Source organism: Trichosurus vulpecula, chromosome 5 (genome assembly GCF_011100635.1).
Source record: "Trichosurus vulpecula isolate mTriVul1 chromosome 5, mTriVul1.pri, whole genome shotgun sequence".
Lineage (NCBI taxonomy): Eukaryota > Metazoa > Chordata > Mammalia > Diprotodontia > Phalangeridae > Trichosurus > Trichosurus vulpecula.
Genome location: NC_050577.1, coordinates 266,194,296 through 266,221,463, shown reverse-complemented (window position 1 = coordinate 266,221,463; position 27,168 = coordinate 266,194,296). Strand labels below are relative to the sequence as shown.

The following is a 27,168-nucleotide window of genomic DNA, read 5'->3' as shown; positions in this document are numbered from 1 at the left end:
AGGTACTACTAATGTTGGGACTGCCATTCAATTTATAATATATTAAAAAGAACAAGCTACATGTATTAGATTCACGGTTTCATAAATAATCCCTATTTTCTAGTTTTCTTCATATGTGGAACTGTTCATATTTGCTGATGATTTTCTACTTTGTAATTTAAAAACTTTTTTTGAAGGAAAAAAATGTGAAAAAGGATGATCTCCTACCTCCAAACCACTGCCCTCCCAGTCTCTGATACCTGCACCATTAGATTTCCACGGCTTCGGCAGAAACGCTCTAGCATCTTAAGGAAGAGATGAGTTGTCTCCACCAGGTCACGAAGATAGGAGCGGGGCTGGCGTGTCTCATCAAATTTCCGAAAGAGAGTCAGGAATAGTTCTCTGTACTCCATTATGTAGAAGACATTGTCTAGAAAGAATAAGAGACCAGGAGGACTGGCCTTAAGGCTTCTACAGAGCTGAAGAAGGAAGGGTAAAAGATAGAGATGACAGAGTAAGATGCTGCTGAAGTGACAGAGAGAGGGCTCAGAGCATAAAGCCTGCCTTACTCTTGATAATGCGGCTACTCTCCCTCACTGCTTCATCTTCAGACGTGTCCATCTTGTTCACTGTGGCCAGAAGTTCCTGATAGGCCTTTAAGGCTAGGTGCATTCTGCAAGGTTTGAGAGGAAGGGCACAAAATGAAAAGGAGAAGATGTGGGAATTTGGCAACAAACTTCTGACAACTAGAGGCTAGAAGACCAGCAGCAGACTGCCCCCACTCCACCCCAACCTCCTTATTCTGATGACCAGAATCCTGAGCAAAGACAGAGTGCTGTCCAAAAGGTCACGCAGCCAGAACTTAGGAATCCAAAATGATCAGAAAGGAATTCTTGCTATATAACTCACCGGCGACCCCAAGAGACAGCTTCCTTCTTGTCAGTTAGCATCATCTCATAGTAATTGGTGAGGTTCTGTTCAATGAAGTGGAAAGTTCGGACACTAAGAGTCTCAGAAACCAAGCCAGGCCGAAAATTGGAGGCACGGTTGAAAGTCATGAAGAAGGCCAATGCCCACAGATAGTATGTCTCATCGTGTTGCTGTGCCTTCTCCCGGAGCAGGTGGTCCTAATGCCAGGGAAAAGGACACCCCATCGTGAGAAAGTATCAGGCACTCCACCTAGCCTGTTTTTCAGTATCCTACTGATAACCGAGGGCCCCAGGGATCCTGACTCTCTTGGTCTTCCAAGGTCTTTTCATACCTCCTTATACATCCTCTAGAGTTGCCCTTTCAAATGTTCTTCCTGTCTTTTCCTCAGTGCTCCTTCCTACTAGTCATTTCTTCTTTTGATGTCCCATCACCTACCACCCCCTCTCCCACATGTCAGGGATGCTCTCAGGGCTCTTCCTCATCTAGATCTATATCCTTGAAGCCAATTCCCGAGTTCCTAATTTTGTTGTTGTTGCTCAGTTGTTTCAGCCATGTCTGACTCTTCATGTCCCCATTTGGGGTTTTCTTGGCAGAGACACTGAACTGGTTTGCCATTTCCTTCTCCAGCTCATTTTACAAATGAAGAAACTAAGGCAAACAGGGTTAAGTGACTTGCCCAAGGTCACACAGCCAGTAGTCTCTGAGGCCAGATTTGAACTCATGAAGGTGAATCTTCCTGATTCCAGGCCCAGCACTCTAACCATTGCACTGACTAGCTGCCCAAGTTCTTAATTTTCATTCCCATCTTCTTTCTTTCCCCCATCTCTTTTCTTTACCTCTCTCCCTATGTTTTCATTCCATCCCTCCTCTTTAACCCCCCTACAGAGTCTTCCCAAAGTTCACCTTGACCAGGCCCATGAGGCGGTTATAACAGTTCTCCAGGAACTCAGAGCAAAAGTCCCGGAGGAAAAGGCGCACATTAAGGGCTGAACGGCGCTGGAGGGAGGGCTCCTGAGCAAGCTGACGGCGCCGGGGCACGTAGCGAGTAGCTTTCCCCACGTCTGGGCTGTAGGTTTGAAACTAGAGAAGGAGTTAGGAGACAGATATAAGATCATCAATGTAGACCTGGGAGAGACCTCAGTGTCATTCATGGTGCCTCACTCCCCAGCTCCTTCCATGTATAACCCTGCTCCTTCCTCTGCGTTCCCAGGGCATTTTTCTCTCCCTGGGGCTGGGCTATTAGATGAGCAGGACACAACACCGTAGTTCCTGTGTCTGAGGAGAGGTCCTGGCAAAGCTTTCTCCTTGCCTCTTGGTCCCCTCTAGTGAGACCACACACCAGCTGCGGCTGCAAACAGAACTTACCACACCTCTACTCACATTGTGTAGACTTTTGTGAAAGACAACATCCCTGTCTCCAATGGACTTCAGCCCCTGGATAACGTAGGATCCCCCAAAACGAGAATGTCTATGGAAAGCAGACAGTTCAGCATGACTTTTCTTTTTCTCTGAAGTCTTTCCTACCATCTCATACCTCCCAAATGTTTTATCTTCCAAATATTACTCTGTCTCCACCATCTTGAAAAATGTGGCTCTGGCGGTATGCAGCATACTCTGTCTGACCAAGAGCTTCCTCAGCAAATGCTCCCAGCCTATGAGGCCGAGCCTGAATCCACTGCCAAATCCCATGATAGACAAGAGAAGCCAGCTCACCTGCTGCTCCGCTGAAGGGCCCGGCTCTTCTTCTCTGCCGTCTCCCTCTGTCGCAGAATTTCCAGCTCTGCCACGTCGGCACCCTGCTCGCGTGCTGAGCGTGCCTGCCCTGCCACAGCCAACTGCTCAGGATTCTGCAGGGAATCAAAGGGGTTTCTGAGGTTGTTACCCTCTCTCACCATTTCTCTTGGGGCAGCCAGTGAGACAGACAAATGAGATCACAGTGCCAGAGCCGTCCAGACCACTGGACAGGGCTAGGACCTCACCTGGTCCCGAAACATGAGGGAAACAATTTCCAGCACATGTAAACTCCACTGCTGTTCAGCTGTAGAACTGGCCAAGAAAAGCATCAGGTCGTCAAGGCCACTGAGGTGCACGGCCCAGAGCAGTCGGTCATGGATGCTGGCTTCATCATCGACACTCTGCACAAGAGAAGGTGTGCAGGGTCATGAGAGAGCCCCTCAGCCCTGCTCCTATGCTCCTCCATCCCAAGACCTGCTTACACCTTTGCTCCAGCCTTGGCAGGCACAGGAGAAGCAGGGCCAAAACCTGGGTTTGCATCTTTACCTGAATGCCTTATCTCCCAGGGCAGGGGGTGAGGTAGGGGGGCATCTTTTATCTCTCACACCTAGACACTCACCTTTTCTTGATCATGGTCAGCTGGGACATGGAGAATGTTTCTAACCAGTAGAAGAATCCGCTCAATTAGCAAGTTATCTTCTTCCTGACGCTCCTCCCAGCCCTGTAAACATACAGGGAAGGTGACTGGATACTTTGTGGAACTCACTGTGTTTGGCAGGTTGGGAAGGAGAGCACTGAAATCAGCTTGGGAGGGCAGGAGAAGGCCTGCATGTGAATCCCACCTCTGACACCTACTAGCTGTATGACCATGGACAAGTCATTTTTTTCTCTGAGCTTCAGGTTCCTCATCTGTAAAATAGGGGTAATCATACCAGTAGAGGAGGGTTTTTTGAGGCTCAAATGAGAAAACATGTAAAGTCCTTGGCAAGTCTTAAAACACTGCATAAATGTCAGCTGTTATCATAAGGGTTAGGGAGATGGGAAAGGATTCTAGGAGCAGCTAAGTGATGCAATGGAGGAAGACTCATTTTCCTGAGTTCAAATCCAACCTCAGACAATTACTAGCTGTGTGACCTTGGGTAGGTCACTTAACCCACTTTCCTTAAGTTTCCTCATCTGTAAAAGGAGCTGGAGAAGGAAATGGCAAACTACTCCAGTATCTCTGCCAAGAAAACCCCAAATGGCGTCACAAAGAGTCAGACATGACCGAACAAAGATTCCAAGAAGCACAAGACTTGGAATTGCTAAATTTAGGGGGTTAGACTATAATATCCCTGAGGGCGAGGATCATACCTCTAGTCCTTATATCTTCTGCCGATGCCCAGCTTGGGACTCTGAGCACAGCAGAGATTCAGGATGCACGGCTGGCTCACTTACCAGCTGCAACAGCTCATAGAGTGTCTCACTGAGGACCCCAAAGATCTTCTCATTGGCAAAGGCCTAGGGCAAGAAGGGAAGAGATACAGATAAAACATACATTATATAGAACAAACCCTTTATCCTACCCACATTAAGCACAATCCAACAATTCTCATGAGTCCCTGAAGAACAGCCTCACTTCTTTGTAGGCTTGCAGGTGGCTTAACACTTGCAGGAAATGATGCCGGAAGCTGGGATCCTGAGGAACTTTGCCAAAGCAGAGCAGGGCAGGTTGTGTCAGGTTCACCATTAGCCTGATGAGGGAAGTGAAAGAATATCTATAAGGCTCCCTCATTCACCAAAACAGGGACCCACTAGTTTACATCCGTGCTAACCCTCCCAAGGGGAAGCCATAGGCTGGGGACAAAAGGGTCACGGGGAACCAACCTGATAACAGCATCAAAGAGTGGCTTGTCCTGGCGGTGCTGGATGAGGATGGGCAGAAGGTCCCCTTGGAGGATTTGGGCTGCCCCCAGTTGCTGCCGAACATCACGTGTCTCATCCTCATACTTCAGGTAGCGGATCAAATCCTTCACACTCTCTGCAGGGGTAATAAAAGAACTCTCTGGGAGCTGGGGGTAAGGTTTCTACTTAGGCCTACACTCAATTCCCATCTCAGACAAGCTGAAGAATTAAAAAGTCTTCCAACTTATTTAATACCTAAGGGTCCTTACCTAAGCAATCTGGCTCTTTGTGGTAGATGTCTCCTTCAAGGTACCCAAGGGCACTGCACGTAGCTAGAAGTTCACTGTTCATCATGTACAAGTCATGTCAACATGATCAGCCAGGAGAGAGAGGAGGCCAGTTGACAAAGAAACAGCCGAAAAGGGGAAGCCTGAATAGAGAGAAAAATGATAGCCTCTACAGACTCCTTTTCATCTAAGGGGGACAGATACCTGGTACTCAGACACTCAGTCTTCTCAGTGGCACTACAATAACAGCAGCTCATATTAATATTTTATTATTAAAATCATTAATATTTCATATTAAAGTTTTCAAAGAGCTTTACTCACAACAACCTTATGAGCTAAGTAATACAGGCATCATTATTCCTATTTTAAAGAGATTAGGAAACGGAGGCTCAGAGAAAGGTTAAGAAAAGGACCCAAATCTGAGCCTTAAAATCCTTATCCTTTTAGCATGATCCTTAAAGAGCTTTAGAGTCAGAAGGCCCGTGCTCAAACTTCAGGAGGATTTTTAGGCCAAGGCTCTCTCTCTTTGCAGTCCAATTCAAAGAGGCTCCCCAGTGAAGAACTAAGAAGAGCCAGCCTCCCCTGTCATTGGCAACCCAAGATCTGAAGAGGTGAGTAAGAGGTGCAGGAGCCACCACAACCTAATGGAGAGAAAAGCTCTCTGGGTTGAGAGACACATCATGTAACCACAACATAGCTGTGAGACAAAGATGGGTAGTCATCAATTGTATATATCACAAGAAGTTTCCTTTCCCCATAAGAAATACTAGTTCACTCTCACACCTGGAAAATCCAATCTGTCCTCCGCCAGTTGCCGTCCAATGCTAAGGAGGCTCAGCTTTGATACTCCACCATGTTCTGGTTGGGGCCTAGTGGACCAAGGGCACAGTTATAGAGTGCTGGGGGGGGGGGGGGGTGAGCCAGATAAAATGGCAAGATACATGGGGAAAGGGTCCTTCAGCCTTACTTTGAAAAGAGCAAATTCAGACATCTTTTTAGTCTCCCAGACCTTGGGAATCACAACTCTAAGACTATACGGTTATAAACTAATTTGGAAAACAACTAAATGATTAGACAATCTTAGATCATCTACGGTAATGGAGGAAAGTGTCAGGGAAAACTTCAACGGTTTTGCTTCTCCACCCCCAGTCTACTAAACTTTTATTAGGATTATTTACAACTAGCAAAGGACACACAGGAGTTAGGGCAGGGGGAGGATGGGGAATAGGAGACAGACAATATCCCCTTTCAGAAGGATTCCTCTTATAACTAAGATCCCCCAAATCTCATCAGCTATCCACAGGTACCCATTAGGACTTGTATATATTTCAGAACTTGTAACCAGCCCCATAAACACATCCATATACACAGCGTGTTCCCTACCTTGCCTGTGTAGGTAGTTAGAAATATTTGTAGCTTGTCTCCCCCTCAGCACCTTCAGTCACTGTTCCCAGCCTCTAGCGGCTTCTCCTAAAGACTTTTTCACCCTTTGCTGTCCCCTTCAGCCTCAGCCTCTACCTACTTCCTTAGGGAATAGCAGAGGGACCTAGGTTAAGCCTGATGCTATCTCCCTGCATTTATATAATTGGTCTGCTTTCCTAGGCTCCCCCCTGTCCCCCTCTAAAGGTAACCTACTTACTTTTTGGCTCTGTTCCACCGGGTTGTATAACTAGCAAAGAGGATCACTTGCTGGATAGGATGAGTTCCTCTGTTCTCCTGACTCTCATCTCACATGTGTCCCACACCCCACAGCCCTGGGGCAGAGGTGTCTACAAGTACAGGGGGCACTGGGACCCACTAACGTTCCTCACATACATACACAGAGTAGTTTCTTTCCCTACTCTGCTCTCTCCCCCCAAAGCAGCTACCTCAGATACAATCAGAGCCGGCTGAATGGTTGCTTAGGCAGTCCATTTCCCTTAGAACAAGACTTGGGATACCAAGGTATTCAGGGGATAGAAAATAAGGAAGAGGGAAAAGGAAGAGAGCCAACATTTATTAAGCTACTCTGTGCCAGGGCAAATATCTCATTTGATCCTTCAAACAACACTGGGATGCAGATGCTATTATTATCCCCATTTTACAGCTAAGGAAACTGAGGCTAACAGGTTAAGTGACTTGCCCAGGGTCACACAGCTAATAAAAGCCTGAGGTCAAAACTGAACTCAGGTCAGTGCTCTCTATCCAGTGGGCTGGGCAGAACGTTTACCAGGCTAGTGGTACCATCTAGGGATAACTCTTAACAGTAAGACCCTTCTCTAGAAGTGTCTTTCTGTTTTTTTACCCTTCAGGCTGCTGCATAACTCAATGTCTCAAGCAGACGTGGGTTCAGAATAAACCCCACTTCAACGCTTAATTCTCTGGTGCCCAACACCTCTTCCCACCCATCCTTGTGAAAGCCCCATTTCAAACAGCAGCCCTAGATGTACTTTGAAAGATTGGGGGGCGGGGTAAAGAGGAGCAAAAAGAAACACCACAGAAAGGATGTTCTGGTAGCCCTTATATAAGAAAGCCAGAACATGCACACTTGACCTGCTGCAGTGCTTTCCAATCCAGAATGTGGAATAGATGATATGGGAAGAAATGGGTCAGGAGGCCTACTGTGTAGCTTCCAGACCATAGAGTCTGATGCCAGTAAAACATCTGGGCCTCAGTCATTAGAAGTGGCAGAAAAGGATTCTGTGATGACTAACTGAAAGACTTGGTTCTCCTCAGCAATACAAAGCTCAAAGACATCTCCAAAGGACTCATGATAGAAAAAGTGAACTATATCCAGAGAAACAACTGTGGAGTCTGAATGCAGATTGAGGCAAACTATTCGCTCTCTCTCTCTTTTTTTTTTTTTTGGTTTTATTTCTTTTCTCTCATGATTCACTCCATTGGTCATAATTCTTTGCAACTTGACTATTGTGTAAATAAGTTTAACGTGAAGGTCTATGTAGAATCTATATCGGACTGCATGCTGTCTTGGGAGGCAGGGGGTAGGGAGGGAAGGAAAGAAAATTTGAAACTCAAGAACTTGTAAAACTGAGTGTTGCAAACTAAAAATAAAAAAAAATCTAATTTTTTTTTTTAAAAAGAAGTGGCAGAAAAGCACTCCCGAGGGAGCAACAGCTTCCCCCCCTGGCAGGAGCATGCTGCCAAAGAACTAGTTATTCATGACAGGGGACCCCTCCTCCATAAGCACAACCTCCCTCCTGCCCCCAATCAGTGACTGCTGCCCCTCCTGCCTTTTGGCCTTCATCTCATCCATAGTTGTCTGATCACCTACATCTTGTCTACTCACTTGGGCCCGGCCAAGTCCCCTGTGACCACTGCACCGGGAGTCAGAATACCTAGCTTTGGGCCTGGCTCTGCCATTTATTAGCTGAGTAACATGAACAAGTCACTGAGTCTCACTTTCCTCACTGGCAAAATAGGGATAATACTACTTGTACTATTCTACCTTGTGTTTTGGTAACCACAATACACTATATAAAGGCGAGCTATTGTAGAGATAGCTAGGTGGAGCAGTGGATAGAGGGTCAGGCCTGGAGTCACAAAGACCTGAGGTCAAATCTGGCCTCAGATACTATCTGGGTGACCCTGGGCAAGTCACTTAACTTGTTTGACTCAGTTTCTTCAACTGGATAATAGGTGGAGAAAACGTGGATGATAATAGCACTTATTTCCTAGGGTTGTTGTGGGGATCAAACGAGATAATGTGTATAAAGCGCTCTGCACAGTGCCTGTCATTCAATGAATGCCATGTAAGTACCAGCTAGTAGTAATTTTAGGGGTGGAAAGGACCTTAAGAAGTCCAGCTCCCTCATTTCACAGACAAGGAAACTGAGAGCCAGAGTGAATAAGTGACTTGTCCAGGGCCACACAGTTAGGAAGTAGCTGAGGTAGGATTTGAACCCAAGTCCTCCTGATTCCCAAGTGCAGAGTTCTATCCACTATGCAATAATTCCTTGAACTCACCCTCATGCAAAGCCCCATCCTGCAATATTACCATCAACCAATCAACAAGCATTTATTAAGCGCCTACTATATGCTACGCACTGGGGGAGAGGGTTTTATTTTATTTTTTAATGAAGCAATCTCTCCTCTCAGGCTTACATTCTGATTCAGTGAATGGATCATAGACATAGAAAGGGGAGGAGGAAGGAGAAGGGATAAACATTTACACAGCACAAAAACAAACCAAAAAATCCCCACCACAAATATTATTGCATTTGATCCTCACAATGACCCTGTGAGGTAGGTGCTCTTATTTATCCCCATTTTACAGTTGAGGAAACTGAGGCATACAGAAGTTATGTGACTTGCCCAGGGTCACATAGCTAGTAAGTGTGTGAGGCTGGATTTGACTTCAGGTCTTCCTGATTCGAGGCCTGGCATTTTATCTCCTGTGCCACCAACTGCCTTTCACTGAATATCATTAAAATTTCCCATTGCTTTAAGTCTCTGGACATCCCCACTTTCTGGGTCAAACATTTAGTCTTCTACAAATCCATCTATGCAAGAACAGTAAGGATACAGCAGGACGCATGAGGAGCAAGGTGTAATCAGACAGGCAGGCACAATTACTCTTCCCATAACTCTACCAATTCAGGTGTGGATGAGTCCTCATCATCCCTCATCCCTCCCTTTAAAAGCCCGGGATCTATGCTTCTGTCTTTTACCAGACTCTAGCCCTTTCATCTTGAGTGTCTCTTTTATCATCCAATGTAAATGAAAGCTTTTGAAATAACCCAAGCCTTCCATGTTTTTGTGAATATCAGAGGTTCCCTTTGGTGTTTAGATATTAGATGCCAGAAGCCAATGGGGTTTCTCCTGTGAGACTCCCTCATCATGTACCTTTGCCTCTCCAGCACTCACAAAGGTTGAGAGGACAGAAGAGAGATGCACACATCTGCAGTTCCAGCCTGTTTCTTCCACATTGATCTCCACATCTGGAGCTTCACAATTGAACCTTTCCTCACCTCTAGGGAGGTTTTGATCTCCCAGCTTCCTTCTCAGTGGTTGTGCCAAAGTCCGGTAGGGTTACCGTTTGTTAGAGGGGCTATTTTCAATCCGTCTCTAACCTTTAGTGGCTACTTACTGTCTTTAGAATAAAACACTGACGACTTAGCCTGATATTGAAAGATCTCTGTTCTCCGACCTCAATCCACCCTTTTCAGTCTAATATTACCTTCCTCCCCTTTCTACATTCTAGTAACACTGCCTTTATAGCTGTTTCCTGGATTTGCCACACCACCTCCCCTTATTTACATGGGCTGTCCTCCCAAATTGAGAATCTGACACCCCTCCACCCTACCTTTCAGAATTTTCACTTTCCTTCAAGGTTTAACTCAATCACAGCCTCTTTGGTTCAGCCTTCTCTCACAACTCTCTTCATCTCTGACCAGGCCAACTGCAATAAAAGCCTCTTAACTGCTCAGCTAGCAACTCCCCTCACCAACTAACTCATCCTCCACACAACTGCCAAAGTGACTACTGCAAAGCATAAGAATGAACAGGTCACTTCTCTGCTCAAAAAATCCCACTGACTTCCCTATTACCTCCAGAATCAAATGCAAACTCTTTTATTACACACTGATTCTCAACCAGGCTCCAGATTTGTTACACGACTCCCCTCTGCTGGCTTTCTTGCCATTCACCTATCTTCTGTTCGTGCTTTTGGAAGGCAGTCCCCCATGCCTGAAACGCACTCTCTTCAACTTCTCAGAATACCTTTCTTTCAAAGCTCAGCTCATACACCACCTCCTACATTAGACTTCTCGTGATCCCTCGTGATCCCTCCCCTTATTAAATTACTTTGTGTCTACTTTCTATGGAGATTTATAAGCATACATGTTACCCCCTCCATGGAATGTAAGCTCCTTGAGACCAGGGACTATTTCATTTTTGGTTCCTGAATACTCAAGAGACATAATAGGTGTTTAATAAATGCTTGATGACTGCTTGATGTTTGCCCCAATAATAAGCGTTCTTTGCCTCTATCATTCCTCTCTGGTCGTATGCTGTGTACATATCATATCCACACACACTTCTGCCCTCCGCCTGCAACAGAACGTTCCTTGAGGGCAGGCGCTTGCTTCCCCCCCCCCCCCCATCCTCCTTTCTTCTGAACTTCCCAATTACTGTTGAGGGTGCCACCATACTTGAGGTTTGGACTCAGGTCTTCCTGACTTCCAGGCCAGTGTTCTATCCACTGTGCTACCAAGCTGCCCCTGGTGTCATTTTTCACTTCCTCACTCTCTCTTATCTGCTACATCCAGTCTGTGCACATGCCATGTCAGACTAGCTGCTATTCAATAAACTCCAGTGGCCCTCTGGGTTCAAAGCCCTTCATAACCCAGCCTTTCAACTACCTTTCCAGTCCCCTTACATCTTACTCGCCCCCATAAATTCTTTGATCCAGTGACCTCCTAACTGTTCCTCAAACAAGACACTGCATTCCCCAACTCTGGGCATTTTTATGGACTACCCTCCATCCTTGAAATTTTCACCCTCCTCATCTCTGCCTCCTGGCTTCCTTTAAGTCCCAACTAAAATTCTTCATACATCAAGAAGTCTTTCCTGATCGCCTTAATGCTAGTGCCTTCCCTCTTTTGGTTATCTCCAACTTACCTTCTAAATATCCTGTTTGTACATAGTTGTTTCTATGTTGTCTACTGCATTGGATAGTCAGCTCCTTAAGGGCAGGGACTGTCTTCCTTTGCCTTTCTTTGTGTCCCAGTGCCTAGCACATAACAGGCATTGACTAAATGCTTATTGACTGGTTTTATATTTGAATCCTTTAAACCTAGAATAGGGCCTGCCACACGATAAGTGATTATTGAATCTGTGCTGAACTGAATCCTTGTTACACCTACAGCTGGAAGTTCCATATAAGACACCAGAAACAATGTAGCTTGCCAACCCCTCTTTCTGCATGTTTGATGCCATCCTTTCCCACCTTCTCCAGTAGAATGTCCTCTCTATCCTCCATTTCTCCCCACTTATTGGCTCCTTTCTTGTAGCCCAGAAACTTGCTTAAGTCTCCCTGACCATAAAAAACCCTCATTAGGAGATATTTCCTGATTTCTGCAGCTACAGCTGTCTCTTCTCCCCCTCTCCTGAAATTATCCTGTAATTTACCTGATAAATATTTTGTATAGTGTGTACATATTGTATTGCCTATAAGATGTAAGTTCCTTGATGACAGAGACCTCAAGAATTGCACAGCAACTTTATCTCATTGGACAAATCAAAGGCACTTATCAAATGATGGTTGATTAAAAAAAAAACCCCTATATCGCCCCTGCAGGCTATCATTTTGTATTTCTCTTCCCTTTTTCAGCCAAACACCTAGAGAAAAACCTCTACTTTTCCTTTCACTTTCTTCTTAACCCTATGCAGTTTGGTTTCCAACCTCACCAAGCAACTGAAACTGTCCTCAAACTACCAAAAAGCTCCTAATTGCCAACTCAATTAACCTTTTCATTGTTGACTTCTTGATAGCATTTAACACCACTGGGCACCCTCTTCCTTGATACGCTTTCCTCTCGGGGTTTCCATGACACCACTCCCTCCGGGCTCTCCTCATACCTGTCCCTCCACTTTGTCTCAGTCTCCTTTGCCGGATCCTTGTCTCTATACTCTCCGTGACCTCACTGGCTCTCAAAGATTCCATTATCTCTTTGCAAACAGCTTCCAAATCTCTGTTTCTCATTAAATATTTCAAACTAGATGCCTTGTAGACATCTCAAACTCAAAATGAGCTCACCATCTTACCCCCAAAGCCCACCCTGATTCTGCATTTGCATATTACTTTTGAGGGCACCACCATCCTTCTAGTCTCCCAGGTTCACAAGCTTGGCACCATCTGACTTCTCACTTTCACTCACCCCACATATCCATCAGTTGCCAAATCTCATTTCTACCTCCATAACATCTCTGGGATACAACCCTCTCTCTCCATTCACCTAGCCACTGCCCTAGTTCTGGCCCTAATCATGTATGCCTGAATTACCACAGTAGCCTCTTTGACTCCCCATTCTGATCCATTCTTCAGTGGTTCTCAAAGTAGGTGACACTGCCCCTCAGGGAGGGGCTGGAATGATCCAGGAGGACAGTAGTAGCCTTGGGTGCAAGTCACTTAATCGGAGACTTTTTTCCTAGCGGGGTGCTGAGTAATTGTTTTTAAATGGGCAGTAAGCCAAATAAATTTGGGAACCTCTGCTCACCATTCCCACAGTGACTTCCTAAAACACAGATCTGACTTCATAATCATGCTCCTCCCTCTCCCCCAACTCAATAAACTCCAGTGTTTCTCTCTAGGATCAAATATAAACTCCTCTCTTTGGCATTTAAAGTACTTCAAGACCTGGCCCCTCCCTACTTTTCCAGTCTACTTAAACATTACTCCTCTCTGCCATTTCTATAGATACCCAGGTCCTATCGCCTAACAGGGGTATTTAAGATTCCTAAGCAACACAACCAATGTCTCTGATAAAGGCCTCTTATCTACAATATACGGGCAACTGAGTCAAATTTATAGGAATAAAAGTCATTCCCCAATTGAGAAATGGTCAAAGGATATGAACAGGCAGTTTTCAGAGGAGGAATTAAAGATATCTATAGGCATATGAAAAAATGCTCTAAATCACCATTGATTAGAGAAATGCAAATCAAAACAACTCTTAGGTACCACATCTCTCCTGTCGGATTGGCTAACATGATAAAACAGGAAAATGGTAAACACTGGAGAGGATGTGGGAAAATTGGAACATTAATACATTGTTAGTGGAGCTGTGAACAGATCCAGCCATTTTGGAGAGCAATTTGGAACTATGCCCAAAGGGCTATAAAAATGTGCATACCCTCTGACCCAGCAATACCACTCCTAGGGCTATATCCCAGAGATCACACAAGTAGGAAAGGGACCTGTATGTACAAAAATATTTATAGCTGCTCTTTTTGGGGTGGCAAAAAATTGGAAATTAAGGGGATGCCCGTCAATTGGGGAATGGCTGAACAAGTTGTGGTATATAAATGTAATGGAATACTATTGTGCTATAAGAAATGGAGAAGATATGGACTTCATAATAACCTGGAAAGACCTACATGATACGATGCTGTGCGAGAGGAGCAGAACCAGGAGAACACTATACATAACCACAGACATATGGATTCTGTGATGACTAACTTTGATAGACTTGGCTCTCCTTAGAAATACAAGGCTCAAAGGCAGCTCCAAAGGACTCATGATAGAAAAAGCGAGCTACATCCAGAAAAAGAACTGTGGAGTCTGAATATAGATTGAGGCAAACTATTCGCTCTTTTTTTTCCTCTTTTTTTTGGTTTTATTTCTTCTCTCTCATGATTCACTCCATTGGTCATAATTCTTCTTTGCAACTAGACTATTGTGTAAATAAGTTTAATGTGAAGGTCTATGTAGAATCCATATCGGAATGCCTGCTGTCTTGGGGGGCAGGGGAGAGGGAGGGAAGGAAAGAAAATTTGAAACTCAAGAACATGTAACACTAAGTGTTGTACACTAAAAATAAAAAATCTAATTAAAAAAAAAGATTCCTAAGCAACAATTTTCATGAGAGAAGGACCTCCTGCACCTTAGCCTCCCAACTCTTCAAGACAGAAGTCAGGAAAACCAAATTTACAGCAATGAGAAAAAGTTATCCTCTTCCATTGATCCTGGCTGGTATTATAATATAATCCATTTCCAAGACTATGGGAACTCCACTGTTAAGAGGTAATGAAGATATATTTCTTTTTTGCCTAGTTGGAAGGATAAGATATATACAACCCTGAAAAGATAACTAAGGCAATTAAAAAGGCAAAAATGAGTGGTTTTGACAATAATTGCTATAAGAATTCGGAAGAGAGGTCACTTCTGATTGAAATGACCAAGGAAGCCTTTACCTAGGAAGTAGGTTTTCAGTAGGGCCAAATCTGGACAGCTGAAGAGGATTTTAAATGGTAAAGTTAGTACAAAAAAAAAGTCACTAATTTAGAGCTGGAAGAGATGTTAGAGGTCATTTAGTCTAATCCAAACACTTTACAGGTGAGGACATAAAGACAGAGAGGGATTAAGTTACTAGTTCCAGGTCATACAGGGAGTAAATGGCACAGTCAGGAGGCAAATCGAGGTTTTCTGACTGTAAATTCAGCACCCTTTCCACTCTGCAATGTTTCACCCTTGAAAGCTGGGTTAAGGAGTTTGGAATGTGGACCCACTGAAAATGTTTAAGCAGGAGAATGGCATAATCAAGGCTAGGTTATACTTATACAATATTAAACAGCAATGCCATGGGGAGAGCAGGAGAGTTTAGAAGAGGGATGAGAACTGAAACAGAAAGGAGTCTGACTGAGTGGTAGGAGACCCAAAATAATGGTCAATTCTTAAAGGAGACAGAGAATTTCTGATAATGATGAGAAAACAGGAAGTCTGCTCACTATTCTAGCCCTAATTACTCTGAAGATCCAGTTTTACATACGGACAAAAATTGCTTTTGGGAGGGAGACCTGTTTGGCGCTTTTGTCTACACAGCTGAAGTGTATACACCAGCAAAGGGTAGAAACATTTAAGAAATTGACAACTCCTCCATTTTTATTTTTATTTTTATTTTTTTACCCAGGAGTAATTTGAATGATCTGTTGGTTAGGGCAAAGGGAAAGGATGTATTTGGAAATCAATGTGAAAAAAAGCATCAATTAAAAAGAGAATAATCGATATAGAAACCTGTTGGTTGGGGCACACACACATTCAGTGTTTAGAAAAGGTATTCTTTATAAGGACCTGTCAACTGGAGTAACAATTTCATCCATGGGGGTCACCTCAAATCTGAAATAGGGGCGGTAATGGGGGGGCAGGACAATTAAGTGACTATCTTAAGTCACACTGATATAGCTGTTTTAAAGTTTAAACACGCTGATTTAATATACTTTCCTCAACATCTCCATAGATGATAACAATGATGATAATATTAATAATTCTCCTAGCTCTGTTCACTTTACTTTGTATCGGTTCCTACAAATTTTGCAGATTTTTCTGAATCCATCCCTTTTGGTCATTTCTTACAGCATAATCATATTCCCTTGTATTCATATAATAGCCAACATTTATGTAGCATTTTGAGGTTTACAAAGCACTTCACAATCCTCAGTTTATCCTTACAACAACCCTGGCACATAAAAAAAAAATATGCCGTCATTAAACCCATTTTACAGATGAGGAAAATGAGGCTGAGAAAGGGTCAGTGACTTGCCCAGGGTCACATAGTTAACGAATGTCTGAAGCCGGATTCCGGACTCCAACTCAGGTCTCCCTGACTCCAGCAGCACTCTATCCACCATTCCACCTAGTTACATACACAGTTTATATATAGATTTATATACACACGAATAGATACACTCCCTCTTTTGGTCTTGGCAACAACCCTCTGGGGTTTTATTAGCCCCATCTTACAGATGAGGACACTGAGGCACCGAGTTGAAAATTATTTGCCAAAGGTCACACAGCTAGGAAGGGTCTGGGGCAGAGTTCAAATCTCTCCATTCAGAATTCTGTCCACTAAACCAAGGAAAGTCCAGGGCTCCAAACCACATTCCTCCTTCTCTGCGGGAGAAAATGTACTGGACTGGAGTGAGCAGGCTGACCTTAGAGTAACTCATTTAATCTCAGGGCTTGGACCAGGCGATCTCTGAAGTTCCTCCACAGCGTCTATGAATCCTTAATCTGAATGTGGATGAAGTGAGCCAAATCGAGGCAACAAGCATTTATTAAACTAAAATCCCACCTACAACAAGAAGTCTTTCTTAAATCGCCTCTTCCCGCCCCGTTGATTATCTCCAATTTATCCAGCTTAGATCTTGTTAGTACAGGGGTTTTGGCATGCTGTCTTCCCCCCATAGACGGCGGGCTCCTGGAGGGCCTTTCTTTGTATTCCCAAGGTTTAGTACACTGCGTGGCACATAGTAGGCGCTTATTAGGCTAGGAGACCTCTCTGCCCCAGGGCCCGATCTGGCACATAGCAGGCACTTTAACAGCCCCTGGGACGTGAGAAAACAGGCTCTGGCTTTCTGGGGCTCATCTCTGCTCTTCCAAACCTTTTCCCACCAAGACCAAGAGTCAACTCATTCGTCCTTCTCCCTCACCCCTCCCTCTCCTCCGAGATTTCCCCCAGCCCTCACCATACAAGCAGGAAAGACACTAGTGCGCTGGCAGGATGGAGCACAGGCTACTGCGCAAGCGCGAATCTCCCCCTCCCATCAGTAGAGCGCTAGCTGGATCTATCACGCGCCACCACGCATGCGCGAACCCCCCCTTCCCCCGCCCCCTCGGCCAAGTAGAGAAATAGTAGCAAAGTGGTAGTTTAGGGCGAGAGTTCCCACCCCCCGCACCCCCAATCTCAGCAAGGGCATCGAGAAGACCAGGGGCTAAGCCCGACTCTGCGGAGTGCCTGCCGCCTCCGCCTCACGTACTCACCACTTCGCCTCAGGTCCTCCGACTCCTGAGGAATTGCCGGCTCCCAGAGCCGGCGGGGCAGATACTCTTTCCCGCCACTGGACTAGGTGGGACCATCCATTTACTGGAGGGGGGGAAGGGGCGGGGCCAGACTAGTCTATGGCGTCGGAAGAATGGTACGACCCTTACTCTGTGGCCTGGCGCAAGCGCCTGCTGCCCCTGTGTGCGGCCTGAAACTGATTCCTGAAGCTGACACTTGGTCCTCAGAGGTCTCCCTACGTAGAGTGAAGTTTCCTAGAATCTATTATTTACTCTTGATTTTTTTAGTGGGGGGGCGCAGTTGTTTCGGGGGGATAGGGGTGGCGGGGCGGGACAAGTAGAGTCATTGGCTTAAATGGAGGCTGGTTGTGGGCGTGGATTCAAGTGCTAACTGGGACCCTTGGGACTCAGTTTCCTCAAGTTGTAAAATGAGAGATTATACGAGCTGTCGTTAGATGGCGTACTGGATAGAGCCCTGGACTTGTGGTCTGGAAGACTTGAATGCGAATGTTGCCTTGGGAGGTTACATTGTATATGTGACACTCAGCAAGTCATTTAACCTTTAGGTTTCTTAGACCTTACTCTCTCATCATCTCTCTCCTTACCTCCCATCCCCCAGGGCAGCGATCCAGTGACACTGGTCTCTCCTTGCTGTTAAGAAACTCTCTCCTGACTCAGTGGATTTTCACAGGCTGTCCCCCATGCATGGAATTCTCTCCCTCCTCATTACCGGCCTCCTGACTTCCCTGGCTTTCTTCAAGTCCCAGCTAAAATTCCACTCCGTAAGAAGTCTTTCCCCGTCTCTTTTAGTTCTAGCGCTTTTCCTCTGCTGATTATGCCCAGTTTTTCTTGTCTTGTTTGTGTATAGTTGTTTTCATGTTGTTTTCTCCTTGAGAGGAGAGACTGTCTTTTTACCTTTCTTTGTGTTCCCATTGCTCAGCACAGTTCCTGAAACATAATAGTTGCTTAATAAACGTTTATTGACTGACTCACCTTGGGACCCTGGGCAAGTCACTTAACCTCTCTGGTGTGGAAAAAAAAAAAAAAACAAAAAAACCCTAGTCTCTGTTCCTTATCTTCCCCATCTGTAAATTGAGTTTGGAGTCCATAGTCCCAGATCTAAATCTATGCATGTGGCTGTGACAAGGCTCATAAAAGAAGGAATAAATAAGATTTTTTTAATGGACCTATCTCTGTTGAGTTTATTTTGCAAAATAATGAGGAGTAAGGTGGAAGAAGACTTTTTTTTTTTAAGTCTGGCTTGAATTCTTGACTCTTAGGAAATAGTTTTCATGTTTTCCTAAGAACCCTGAATTTGAACATAGAAGAGTTTTGGGTTCTAGCTTAGCCACTTGCTAGCTCTATGTAATTTCATCTCTCTGAGACTCACTTTCCTCACCTGTAAAAGGGGGATTATGACTCCAGGACTGTTGTGAGGATTTGTTGAAATAAATTTCGTTTATCTTAGGGTATAAATGTCAGCCATAATTAAGACATTTTAGTAGAGGGGATGAGAGGTTGGTGTTGGAGTCAGGAGGCAAAAAAAAGATAAGATTTATTGACAGAACAGAGGGGAAGAAAGTAGAAAAGAGTTATAGAAGTGAGAGTGGGAAACCAAAGGGAGAGAAAGGTGCCATTTGAAGGATGATTTGATGTAACTTAGCTCACAGAGGCTCCTCTAACTTGGGTAGACCGAACCCCTAGAACAGTTCCTCCTCCTGCTCCTGTTCCACTGACTGTCTCCTCTCTTGATCAGGACCTAGGCTTTCTGTGTTGGTATATATAGATGCCATTTGCCACAGGATGGGGGAGGGGGTGTTGGAGTTGTTGAAGTTCCTATGATCAAAGTGGAGAACTAGCCCTGGGATCCACCCACCCCTGTCCCAGAATGAAAACGCAACCCAGCCATTTTGTGTAGAGGGGTTTATGCTGCTTTACAAAATAGCCCAAACCTGAGGAGTATGCCCTCATCCCAAGCAGCCAGCCTACCCACCAGGCAAGTAGCTCTGAGTTGGGGAGAATTCATTGTCTTCACGTATCATGTCTCTCTCTAGCTCTACATGGTCCAGCTACAACTTGGTCTGAAGCTTCTGTTCCATCCTCTACCTGGAATCCCTCTCATCAGCAAAGTCTCAGCCTCACCCCCATAGAGATGCTGAGCTTCTCCACCCCAAAATCCCTGCTAGACTAAACAGCTGTCTCCCCCTTGGAATGCACTGGTCCTTTGCCTCTCTGAAGTTGTCTCTCACTTTTGGGAGCAGCCCCCACCACCCCTGTAGTTGGAAATCAAGGGTCACACACAGCTGGCAGTACAATGAAGAGGGGAAATTTAGGGTGCTAGGTCTGCCCTTACCCTTTGCAAACCCTGAGTGGGTTGTGGGGAGAGGCAGGAGAAGCATAGGGTGACACACAAACCCCTTTTCCTTCCCCCAACTTTCATGCCCCTAAACACAAGCAGATACATGGCCACACACATCCACATACATATGCACAAGCATGTAACCATGGCATGGTGGGGGGTGGTATCTGCACTAACCAGATCTCACACAGCAAAAAAACAAACACCTTGCCCCCACAAATAAATAAAAAAATAAAGAGGTACATGCCCCCCATTCCCCTGGGGACTGGCTTTCCCCCTGCCACCAAAACAAAACAGCCTTTGTCCACCTCAGTCCTATTGAGGCCCCTATAGGGCTTGGGTCTTTAGCTCAACAGGCTCCCCAGTGACCTCTGGTTGCCCCTCAGAGTCATTGGGCCTGATACCCTTGAGGATAGTTAGTCTCTCTGAGACACTCTTGATCCGGGGAAAGAGGAGGAAGTCATAGAGGAGGCCACCTAGAGTTCCTCCGATGATCGGGCCTACCCAGTACACCTGTAAGCAGAGGAAAGGAGGTTTGAGCTAGGAAAGGGGAGGACAGTGCAGAAGAGAGGCCATTCTCTCGGTTCAACCCCCAACCCGACAGATGTTCTAGAATGTAGGCAGTCTGGAATTAGGGTGTGGAACTGGACATGACCTAAGTGGAACCACTTCTTTCCCTAGACAGAACTTCTCCTTTCTCTTTCAAAACCCAGCTTAAGATGCTTCAGCAGTACTGCCCCCTCAAATTGTCCCATTCTCCCTGGGGAGAAAAGCAGAAGATATGAGCAAGCTGATAGTTGTACCTGTTGTCTCACTTCATATTCAAGAGATTGTGGTGGGGGGGAGAATAGAGGTGACTATATTCACTTATAGGGAAACTGAGGCCAGGGAGGCTATGTTTCCTGATGACTTTCCCACTTTCATTAATTCTTTAAGCCACATCATCTCAGCACCTATGTATGTTTGTAAATTCATATTTTCATGTTATTTTTAAAAGTATCTTTTGTTAAGTTTGTGTGCACTATATTCCCAACAAAGCTATTAATTCGTTGAAGATAAGGGAACATTTTCTTCACCTTCAGTTCTATCTCTGTCATAGTTTCTCAGCACACAGTGGTTCACATAGTGGTCTGAGAGGCAGCTTGAGTAAAAAGACTCTATATTCATTTCCTTGACTTTGCACTTAATACCTATGTAACTTTGGGTACGGCGTGTGTGTGTCCTCTCTGCTTTAGAAAACTTTGTTTTGAAATCAAAATTAGATTTGTACTATTTGCAAATGGACAGCCCCTCTCAGAGGCCCATTCAGGTGAGGCCGCTGGAGGGCAGCTAAGAGCTCCTGATGGATCCCTGGATCCCACCCATCTCCGTGTCCTTCCCTTGTCTGTCCCTCTCCCTTACCCAGTGGTTGCTGAAGTTCCTGGTGAGGATAGCTGGAGCAAAGGATCGAGCAGGGTTCATGCCTGCACCTGTATAATACATCTGCAAGAGACACGGCTGTAATAGAAATCTCCACAATCTCCCCCTCCACACCCCCACCACGTCCCCACTCTGAGATGACCCAGTTTCCCTGCAGTTGGCAAAATAAAGGTGAGGTATTTGGGCAAGGCAGCTGTTCAGAGGGAATTGATAGGGCTGGGGTGTGGGTCATTGGAGCCAAACCCGGTGACTTGTAACCTGAAAGCAAGCATACCTCCATTGCCCCTGGTTAATGGACCCTCTACCTTAGATGTAAGATGAGGTGGCCATATAGACACCTGTTCCCTGCCCTCCCTGCTGCCCCCACCTCCAACAAAGGGAAAGAAATCACTATGGATTCTAGGAGATTTCAGATTTCAGTAAGTTCTTCTGGGGATTGGGAAAGGTTTCAGGGCCCTGGCATCCCTTCAGCATGGGGTTTCCCTTACCCCACCCACAGCTTACCCCAAACAGGTGCCCCAAGGTGAGAGAGACACCAATAGCTAATGCCACTGAACCCAAGCGTCCATTCCTCCTCTCATCAAACGTGGCAAAGATGCAGAGCACAAACTGAAGGGTCAAGAAGATCTCCACGATAGTGGCCTGACCCACGCTCACCCCAGGGTGGAGCTGGGCAGGGAGAAGAGAGGAGATCCGCTGTGAAGGGCCCAGCAGCACTGCCCAACCCCCACCCCGCCCCCAGCCCCTCCTTTGAAAGAACATTAATAATAGTTTGCATCCTCCCGGGGGAGATGGAGGCTATGAACCACTCGGATACTGGTATTTATTATTTTATTTTATCTTCAACAGTACTCCAGAGGGGATGTTTGGGTATAATCATGCCCACTCATAACTGAAGTCCAGAGGTGTTAAATTCTCCAAAGCTACACAACAAGCTACGAATAACATTGACCCCAAATGTCTTGACTTTCAGTCCAGGGTTCCTATATCCTCTGCCCTAGCTGCTGGTGAAGAAACATTCCCTTTTCTCTCCACAACCCCCTCCAGACTCCCCCACCATGATGCCCCTCTCCCCTAGGCATCCCCACTCCCCCAGCCAATAGCAAGGAATGTAGCTTTCTAGGTTCCCTTCCAGCTCCTTGTGGCCATTACCGTGTTGAGCGCCAGGTTCCCACGGATAGCTGGGGGGGTAACACTATACAGCACAGCAGCCCCAGCAACGGCCCCCAGCAACTGGGCTACAATGTAGCAGAGGGCCCGGAGCAGGGACATCTGGGAGCCCACGAGGAAAGCGAAGGTGACAGCGGGGTTGACATGGGCTCCGCTGACATGGCCTACTGCCTGCACCAACGTGGCCAGGGCTAGTCCAAAGGCCACAGCCACCTGCAGGACATGTATGGGGCCAGGTGCCCATCGTAGCGAGGCCCCCAGGCCAAAGAAGACATAAAAAAGGGTGGCAAAAAACTCAGCAAAAATGGCCCTCCAGAAGGAGGCTGAGCGAAGTTCCCACATTGCAAGGGGGGAGTGGGGGGAACAGGGGAGATGGACACAGTTCCTGGGTCCCTGCTACCCCCCTGGCCTGGCCCCACTGGACAGCTTCCTTTATAGAAGAGCTCTTAATCCATGGGGAGGGGCAGACAAAAGGCTGCTGGCCCAGCCCCTTAACCCCATCACTGCTGAGGAGGGATGGGCCCACTCTCCACACCTTATAAAGCTGCTTCCCTCCCTCCCCCCTCCCCCCTCCCTTCTCCCAGTTGAGAGATGAGCAGAATGAGAACTGGGGAGATTCTGGGAAGGGGAGGGAAGAGGTGAGCTTCGCATCTGGAATTGGAAGTCCAGGGTGCTGAACTGATGTCATAGACAGATGAACATTGCTAAATTCTGCTTGTGATATGAAAGTCAGGCTCAGAGAAAGTCCTCGGGGTCAAAGGCAGTGTTCTTGGGGGCCTCAGGGCTACTCTGAGTCAGCCAGCTTCAGGAATTGGGGGTGGGAATTGGGGGATGGCAGGGAGGGTGTGTAAAGGAGTGAATTCCCCCATCCAGGAGGATTAGAGGCTCCACTGTTATTGGCCGGCCAGGGCTGGAATCTGTGAACCCTGCAGGCCTGGGACAGAATGATTTTTGCTGTGTCTGGTCTTTCTCTGAGCCCTGGTCTCCCTTTGCCCCCCTCCATTCCAAGCCCCAGCTTGGCCTCTAGCATCATGGGGTGCTTTTCATGGGGAGGAAGCAGAACCAGGGCAGGGTTCTTCATGGAGGTGCTAGAGGTGAGATGTTGGTAATTTTACCTTAAAATCAACACACACTTTCCTCTATCCTAACTCAAGACTTCAATAACATTGGGTGGAGGAGGGAGGGAAACAGAGTCACAGGGCTGTAGAAGGATCTAGAAGTCACCTTAGAAAGATGCAAAATTCTGAACACTAGATCCAGGCAGTGCCATACTACCTACATCCCAGGGAAGGGCTTTAGGGGTGGTTTGGGGGACCAGGTTGGTCAAGGGGAGAGATGGAATAGGGAGAGACTAATGGAAAGGGGGCTGAGTTGTGTTCAGGCTTGGGGTGGGACATAGGGCGAGGCAGTGGGTGCTGTGTGGCAGTGGACATAGAGGAGTGGGGCATATTGGCAGCCTCCACCATTTCCACATCACGACAGGTTACACAGATGACAAGCTTTTTCTGAGAAGCTCCTGACGAGAAGAGAAACTCGAAGGAGAGGCCTGCAAGAATGGCACCAAGGGTGGGCCCCATCCAGTACACCTGCCAGGAAGAGAGAAGAGATGGGAGTCAGGACCTGGTTGTGATTGACACAATCATGTTGACTTGTGGGCTCCTTGAGGGCAAGAATGGTTTGCATCCCCACACTTAGTTCAGTGCCTGACACAAGGAGGCATCCTCCTTGTCTTGATATAGGGAGGTTAGGACCAATCTAATCTAATCCACTGTGGATGAAGGGGGGGAGTCGGGAATGATCCAGGAATGATATACAAGGGCACTAAGGTAAGTCAATACACTCAGAGGGGGATAGGGAATTCTCAGAGAAAGAGCTCATGGAATCATTCTATGAGATGAAAAGGATTATTTAGAAAATGAAAAAAGTGTGAGTTTAGACATCAGAAAGGGAAGGAGGGGGAGAGAATAAACATTGATATAGTACCTACTATGTATCAGGCACTGTGCTAAGCGCTTTACAAATATCTCATCTGATCCTTACAACAACCTTGTGAGTAGACGCTATTACTATCTCTATTTTACAGTTGAGGAAACTGAGGCAGAGATTAAATGATTTGCCTAAAGGTCACGTAGCTAGTGAATGTTTGGGACAACATTTGAACTTGGGTCTTCCTCATTACCCAATGTTCTATCCACTGTGTTAATACCTTAAAAAAGTGACTTGACTTATCGAGGCCTCATCTGTAAAATGGGGAAGACAGATGAGACGATATCTAAAGTCTCTGCCAGCTCTAAGTCTATGATCCTACGGTCCTATAGGAGGCAAAGTGACCTTGTGAAGGTCACACAACTCCTTGGGACCTATCCAAGGGACAGGGACCCCAAGCCTGATTTTGTACTCCACTGCTCAGCTTTAAGCACTCATCCTCTTAGGTCTCACCCAGTGATGGTCCCAGATCCCAGTCACCACAGCAGGCCCCAGGGACCTGGCAGGATTCATACTGCCTCCAGAGAGAGTCCCCTGCACAAAACAGGTAACAGGAAGATATAAGTCTTTGCCCCCAAACCTATCTAAATTACATCCTGCCATGACAAAGAGGAGGGGGCTGGCGACTCAAGTCTTTCTGGCCCCAAAGTAAAATGGCTCAGTTTTTACTTTGGGAATCATCAGCCCCTCCCTTTTTATTCCCTGTCAAGCATTAGAAAGAACCCTAGAGTTGGCTCACTGAACCCTAACGCTACTCCTTCTCACATCAGCCTCTCTGCTCAGCTATATGTTCTCCTTTTCAAAAGGTATCAGATAAATAATCAAGCTTGGACTTAAAAAGAAATGGAAAAAAAGGGAACAAACAAAAAAAGCAAAAAGCTTCCCTCTCCTTTTTATTGAGGTGAAGGAGCAGGTGTGTGTAATATTGCATATATTCTCAGACATGGTTGATGTGTTGGCTAGTTTTACTGAAATGCTTTTTTTTCCTTTTAACTCTGTTACAAGGAATGGCTTACTGGAGAGGGGGATGGGGTGGAATGAGGGTGATATAGATCAGTAAAACAATAGATCAAATAAAAATAAGATCTAAAAAACATCAGAACTGCCGATTCAAAAGCTCACACAGGTGTTCATTTGAAATTATTGCATATATTTGCATATTATTTGCATTTTTATTGTTTTCAAGGTTAACTCAGTCTTGTTAAGAATAAAACCAACTTTCTGTCACTTTGAGTTGTGGTCAGACTCCTCTAAAGGTCCTAAAGGTAAGAGGGAGTAGGATGGAGGGTAGGTATCCTCTTACCGCAGCCAATGTCCCCGCAGTCACTGAAAAGCCCACAGCCAGACTGCCCAGCCCACCTGTCTCTCTCTGTTGCTGCTGGTCAGTAATGGCAAATACAGTGAAAATTAGCTGGAAGGTGGAGAAAAATTCCATACCCAGGGCTTGGCCTGCATGACTTCCACTGCTTACCTGGAGGAGACCAAGAATGCTTAGGGTTAGGAGACTGGGACATATATGTGAGTGAGTGAGTGTGAGTGTGTGTGTGTGTGTGTGTGTGTGTGTGTGTATGTCTGTGTCTGTGTCTGTGTCTGTGTCTAGCTTCTTCATCCTTCTAAATCTGGTGCTCTACGGAGCCCTGGGCAGAGGACCTGAAGCTAATTTGTCAAAGATGTTGACTCCATAAATGATTCATTTAGATAAATATTTATTTACACATTAACATGCTGTTTAACAACAATAAAAGGGATCTTTTCTTATTTCTTTCTCTCTTTCCTTTTCCCCATCCAGATCTCTCAGGCCCTGCCTATCCCTTCTACCTTGCTTGTTACTAGCTAATGGGGAACAGGGCAAGGAAGAGACTATTACTCACCCTGGTTACAAGCTGAACCACAGCAGTCTGGGGCAGCACCAGGTAGAAAATGGAAGAGGCCAGAATGGCACCTGTGCTTTGTGCCAGGATGAAGGCAGCTCCCCGAAGTAGATCAAGCCGGTGGGCACAAAGCAGTGCCAAGGTCAGAGCTGGGTTAGTTTGGGCTCCACTGACCTCCCCCAAAACCTGTACCAGGGCCACTACTACCAACCCTCCTGCAAGGGCTGGCTGTAGGGGATCTGGGGTTATGCCTGGAACAGAGCCCCTGCTAGGGCAAGAGGCCCCAAGCACCACCCCTACAAAGATCAGGGTGCCCAGGCCCTCAGCCAACACTGCCTTCCAGAACTGCCAGCTCCTCAGGTCCTGGGAAAGAGATGATTAGAGGCTCAGTATACAGCTGGTGCCTTATAGTGGAGGGCCAGAGAAAGTAACATCACCATGCTGGACCCAGACTTAGAAATGGAAAAGACCAGATGTTTGGGCTCTCTAAAGCAAGGCTTTTATGTTTGGCAGTCTAGTGAAATCAATGGATCACTACCCAGAATAATGTTTTTAGATATATAAAACACATATAATTACAAAGGAAACCAACTCTATTAAAATATAGTTATCAAAATATTAAAACAACAAGTTTACAGATCCCAGGTTAAGAACCTTTGCTCTATGAGAAGGATAGAAGCACTAAGAAAAGGCTGGAAGTCACATCTCTCCCATCTCACTCCTCCAACACACTCATCTTACCTCCCAGATTACCATTTTGCCCTTGTGATCTAGGGTCTCTGTTGATCTCTCTTCTCCAGATCAAAGTATCTCCTTTTAGGTCTAGATGGACCAGGGATCAGTGGATTGGTGAAGCTGGAAGCCAAGCAGTTCAAATATCACAGAGGGAGAGGAGTAGACAAGTCTGAGCTATGCATCTCCTCTGACACAAATTTATCCTCCTTCCTTCAGCCAATGGAAAACAGCCTCATTCTTCCCCTTCATTACCACCTCCTAGCCCCCTTCCATTTGCCCCTGGCTTCAATTTTCTCATTCCCCAAGAAAACTATTGCT

The 27,168-nt window shown here is 45.9% G+C and overlaps 3 protein-coding genes across 4 annotated transcripts in view; all 3 read right to left on the bottom strand.

Moving 5' to 3' along the window:
• Positions 1-17,397, bottom strand: part of TIMELESS (timeless circadian regulator) — a 29,548-nt gene extending 12,151 nt beyond the window's left edge. The window contains exons 1-13 of one of the 2 annotated variants that reach the window (XM_036760024.1): positions 17,293-17,397; positions 4,797-4,957; positions 4,510-4,663; positions 4,262-4,376; positions 4,081-4,143; positions 3,263-3,364; positions 2,889-3,044; positions 2,623-2,756; positions 2,290-2,377; positions 1,813-1,989; positions 889-1,106; positions 549-652; positions 240-409 (exon numbers count right to left, since the gene is read on the bottom strand). In XM_036760024.1, the coding sequence (XP_036615919.1) occupies positions 240-409; positions 549-652; positions 889-1,106; positions 1,813-1,989; positions 2,290-2,377; positions 2,623-2,756; positions 2,889-3,044; positions 3,263-3,364; positions 4,081-4,143; positions 4,262-4,376; positions 4,510-4,663; positions 4,797-4,881 (1,566 nt within the window). In that variant the 5' untranslated portion in view covers positions 4,882-4,957; positions 17,293-17,397. Of the gene's footprint in view, positions 1-239; positions 410-548; positions 653-888; positions 1,107-1,812; positions 1,990-2,289; positions 2,378-2,622; positions 2,757-2,888; positions 3,045-3,262; positions 3,365-4,080; positions 4,144-4,261; positions 4,377-4,509; positions 4,664-4,796; positions 4,958-16,997; positions 17,052-17,292 lie in introns of those variants that run through there. The other variant, XM_036760025.1, reaches the window with a different exon arrangement.
• Positions 17,398-19,996: 2,599 nt separating this feature from the next.
• Positions 19,997-22,707, bottom strand: LOC118852065 (lens fiber major intrinsic protein). Its single transcript, XM_036761705.1, has 4 exons — positions 22,241-22,707; positions 21,593-21,757; positions 21,071-21,151; positions 19,997-20,182 (listed from the first exon to the last, which is right to left on the bottom strand). The coding sequence occupies exons 1-4, from the start codon at positions 22,598-22,600 to the stop codon at positions 19,997-19,999; spliced, it is 792 nt and encodes a 263-aa protein (XP_036617600.1). The 5' UTR covers positions 22,601-22,707.
• A 151-nt stretch (positions 22,708-22,858) lies between these two features.
• Positions 22,859-26,555, bottom strand: LOC118851285 (aquaporin-2-like). The gene is made up of 5 exons (XM_036760749.1): positions 26,520-26,555; positions 26,116-26,478; positions 25,548-25,715; positions 24,698-24,778; positions 22,859-23,844 (listed from the first exon to the last, which is right to left on the bottom strand). Exons 1-5 carry the CDS (start codon positions 26,553-26,555, stop codon positions 23,554-23,556), a joined length of 939 nt encoding a protein of 312 aa, XP_036616644.1. The 3' UTR covers positions 22,859-23,553.
• Between the last annotated feature and the right edge of the window lie 613 nt (positions 26,556-27,168).

Bases quoted from the DNA above. Each gene is read 5' to 3' on its own strand.
- LOC118852065 (XM_036761705.1), bottom strand. From the start codon at position 22,600: ATGTGGGAACTTCGCTCAGCCTCCTTCTGGAGGGCCATTTTTGCTGAG. The intron at 21,152-21,592 runs GTAAGCTGTGGG...TGTCTCTTGCAG, and splicing joins CCTTGGGGCACCTGTTTGGG to ATGTATTATACAGGTGCAGG. The intron at 20,183-21,070 runs GTAAGGGAGAGG...CTCTGCTTACAG, and splicing joins GGAACTTCAGCAACCACTGG to GTGTACTGGGTAGGCCCGAT.
- LOC118851285 (XM_036760749.1), bottom strand. From the start codon at position 26,555: ATGGTGATGTTACTTTCTCTGGCCCTCCACTATAAG. The intron at 26,479-26,519 runs GCACCAGCTGTA...TCTCTTTCCCAG, and splicing joins CTCTGGCCCTCCACTATAAG to GACCTGAGGAGCTGGCAGTT. The intron at 25,716-26,115 runs GTGAGTAATAGT...GGTCTCCTCCAG, and splicing joins TGGTTCAGCTTGTAACCAGG to GTAAGCAGTGGAAGTCATGC.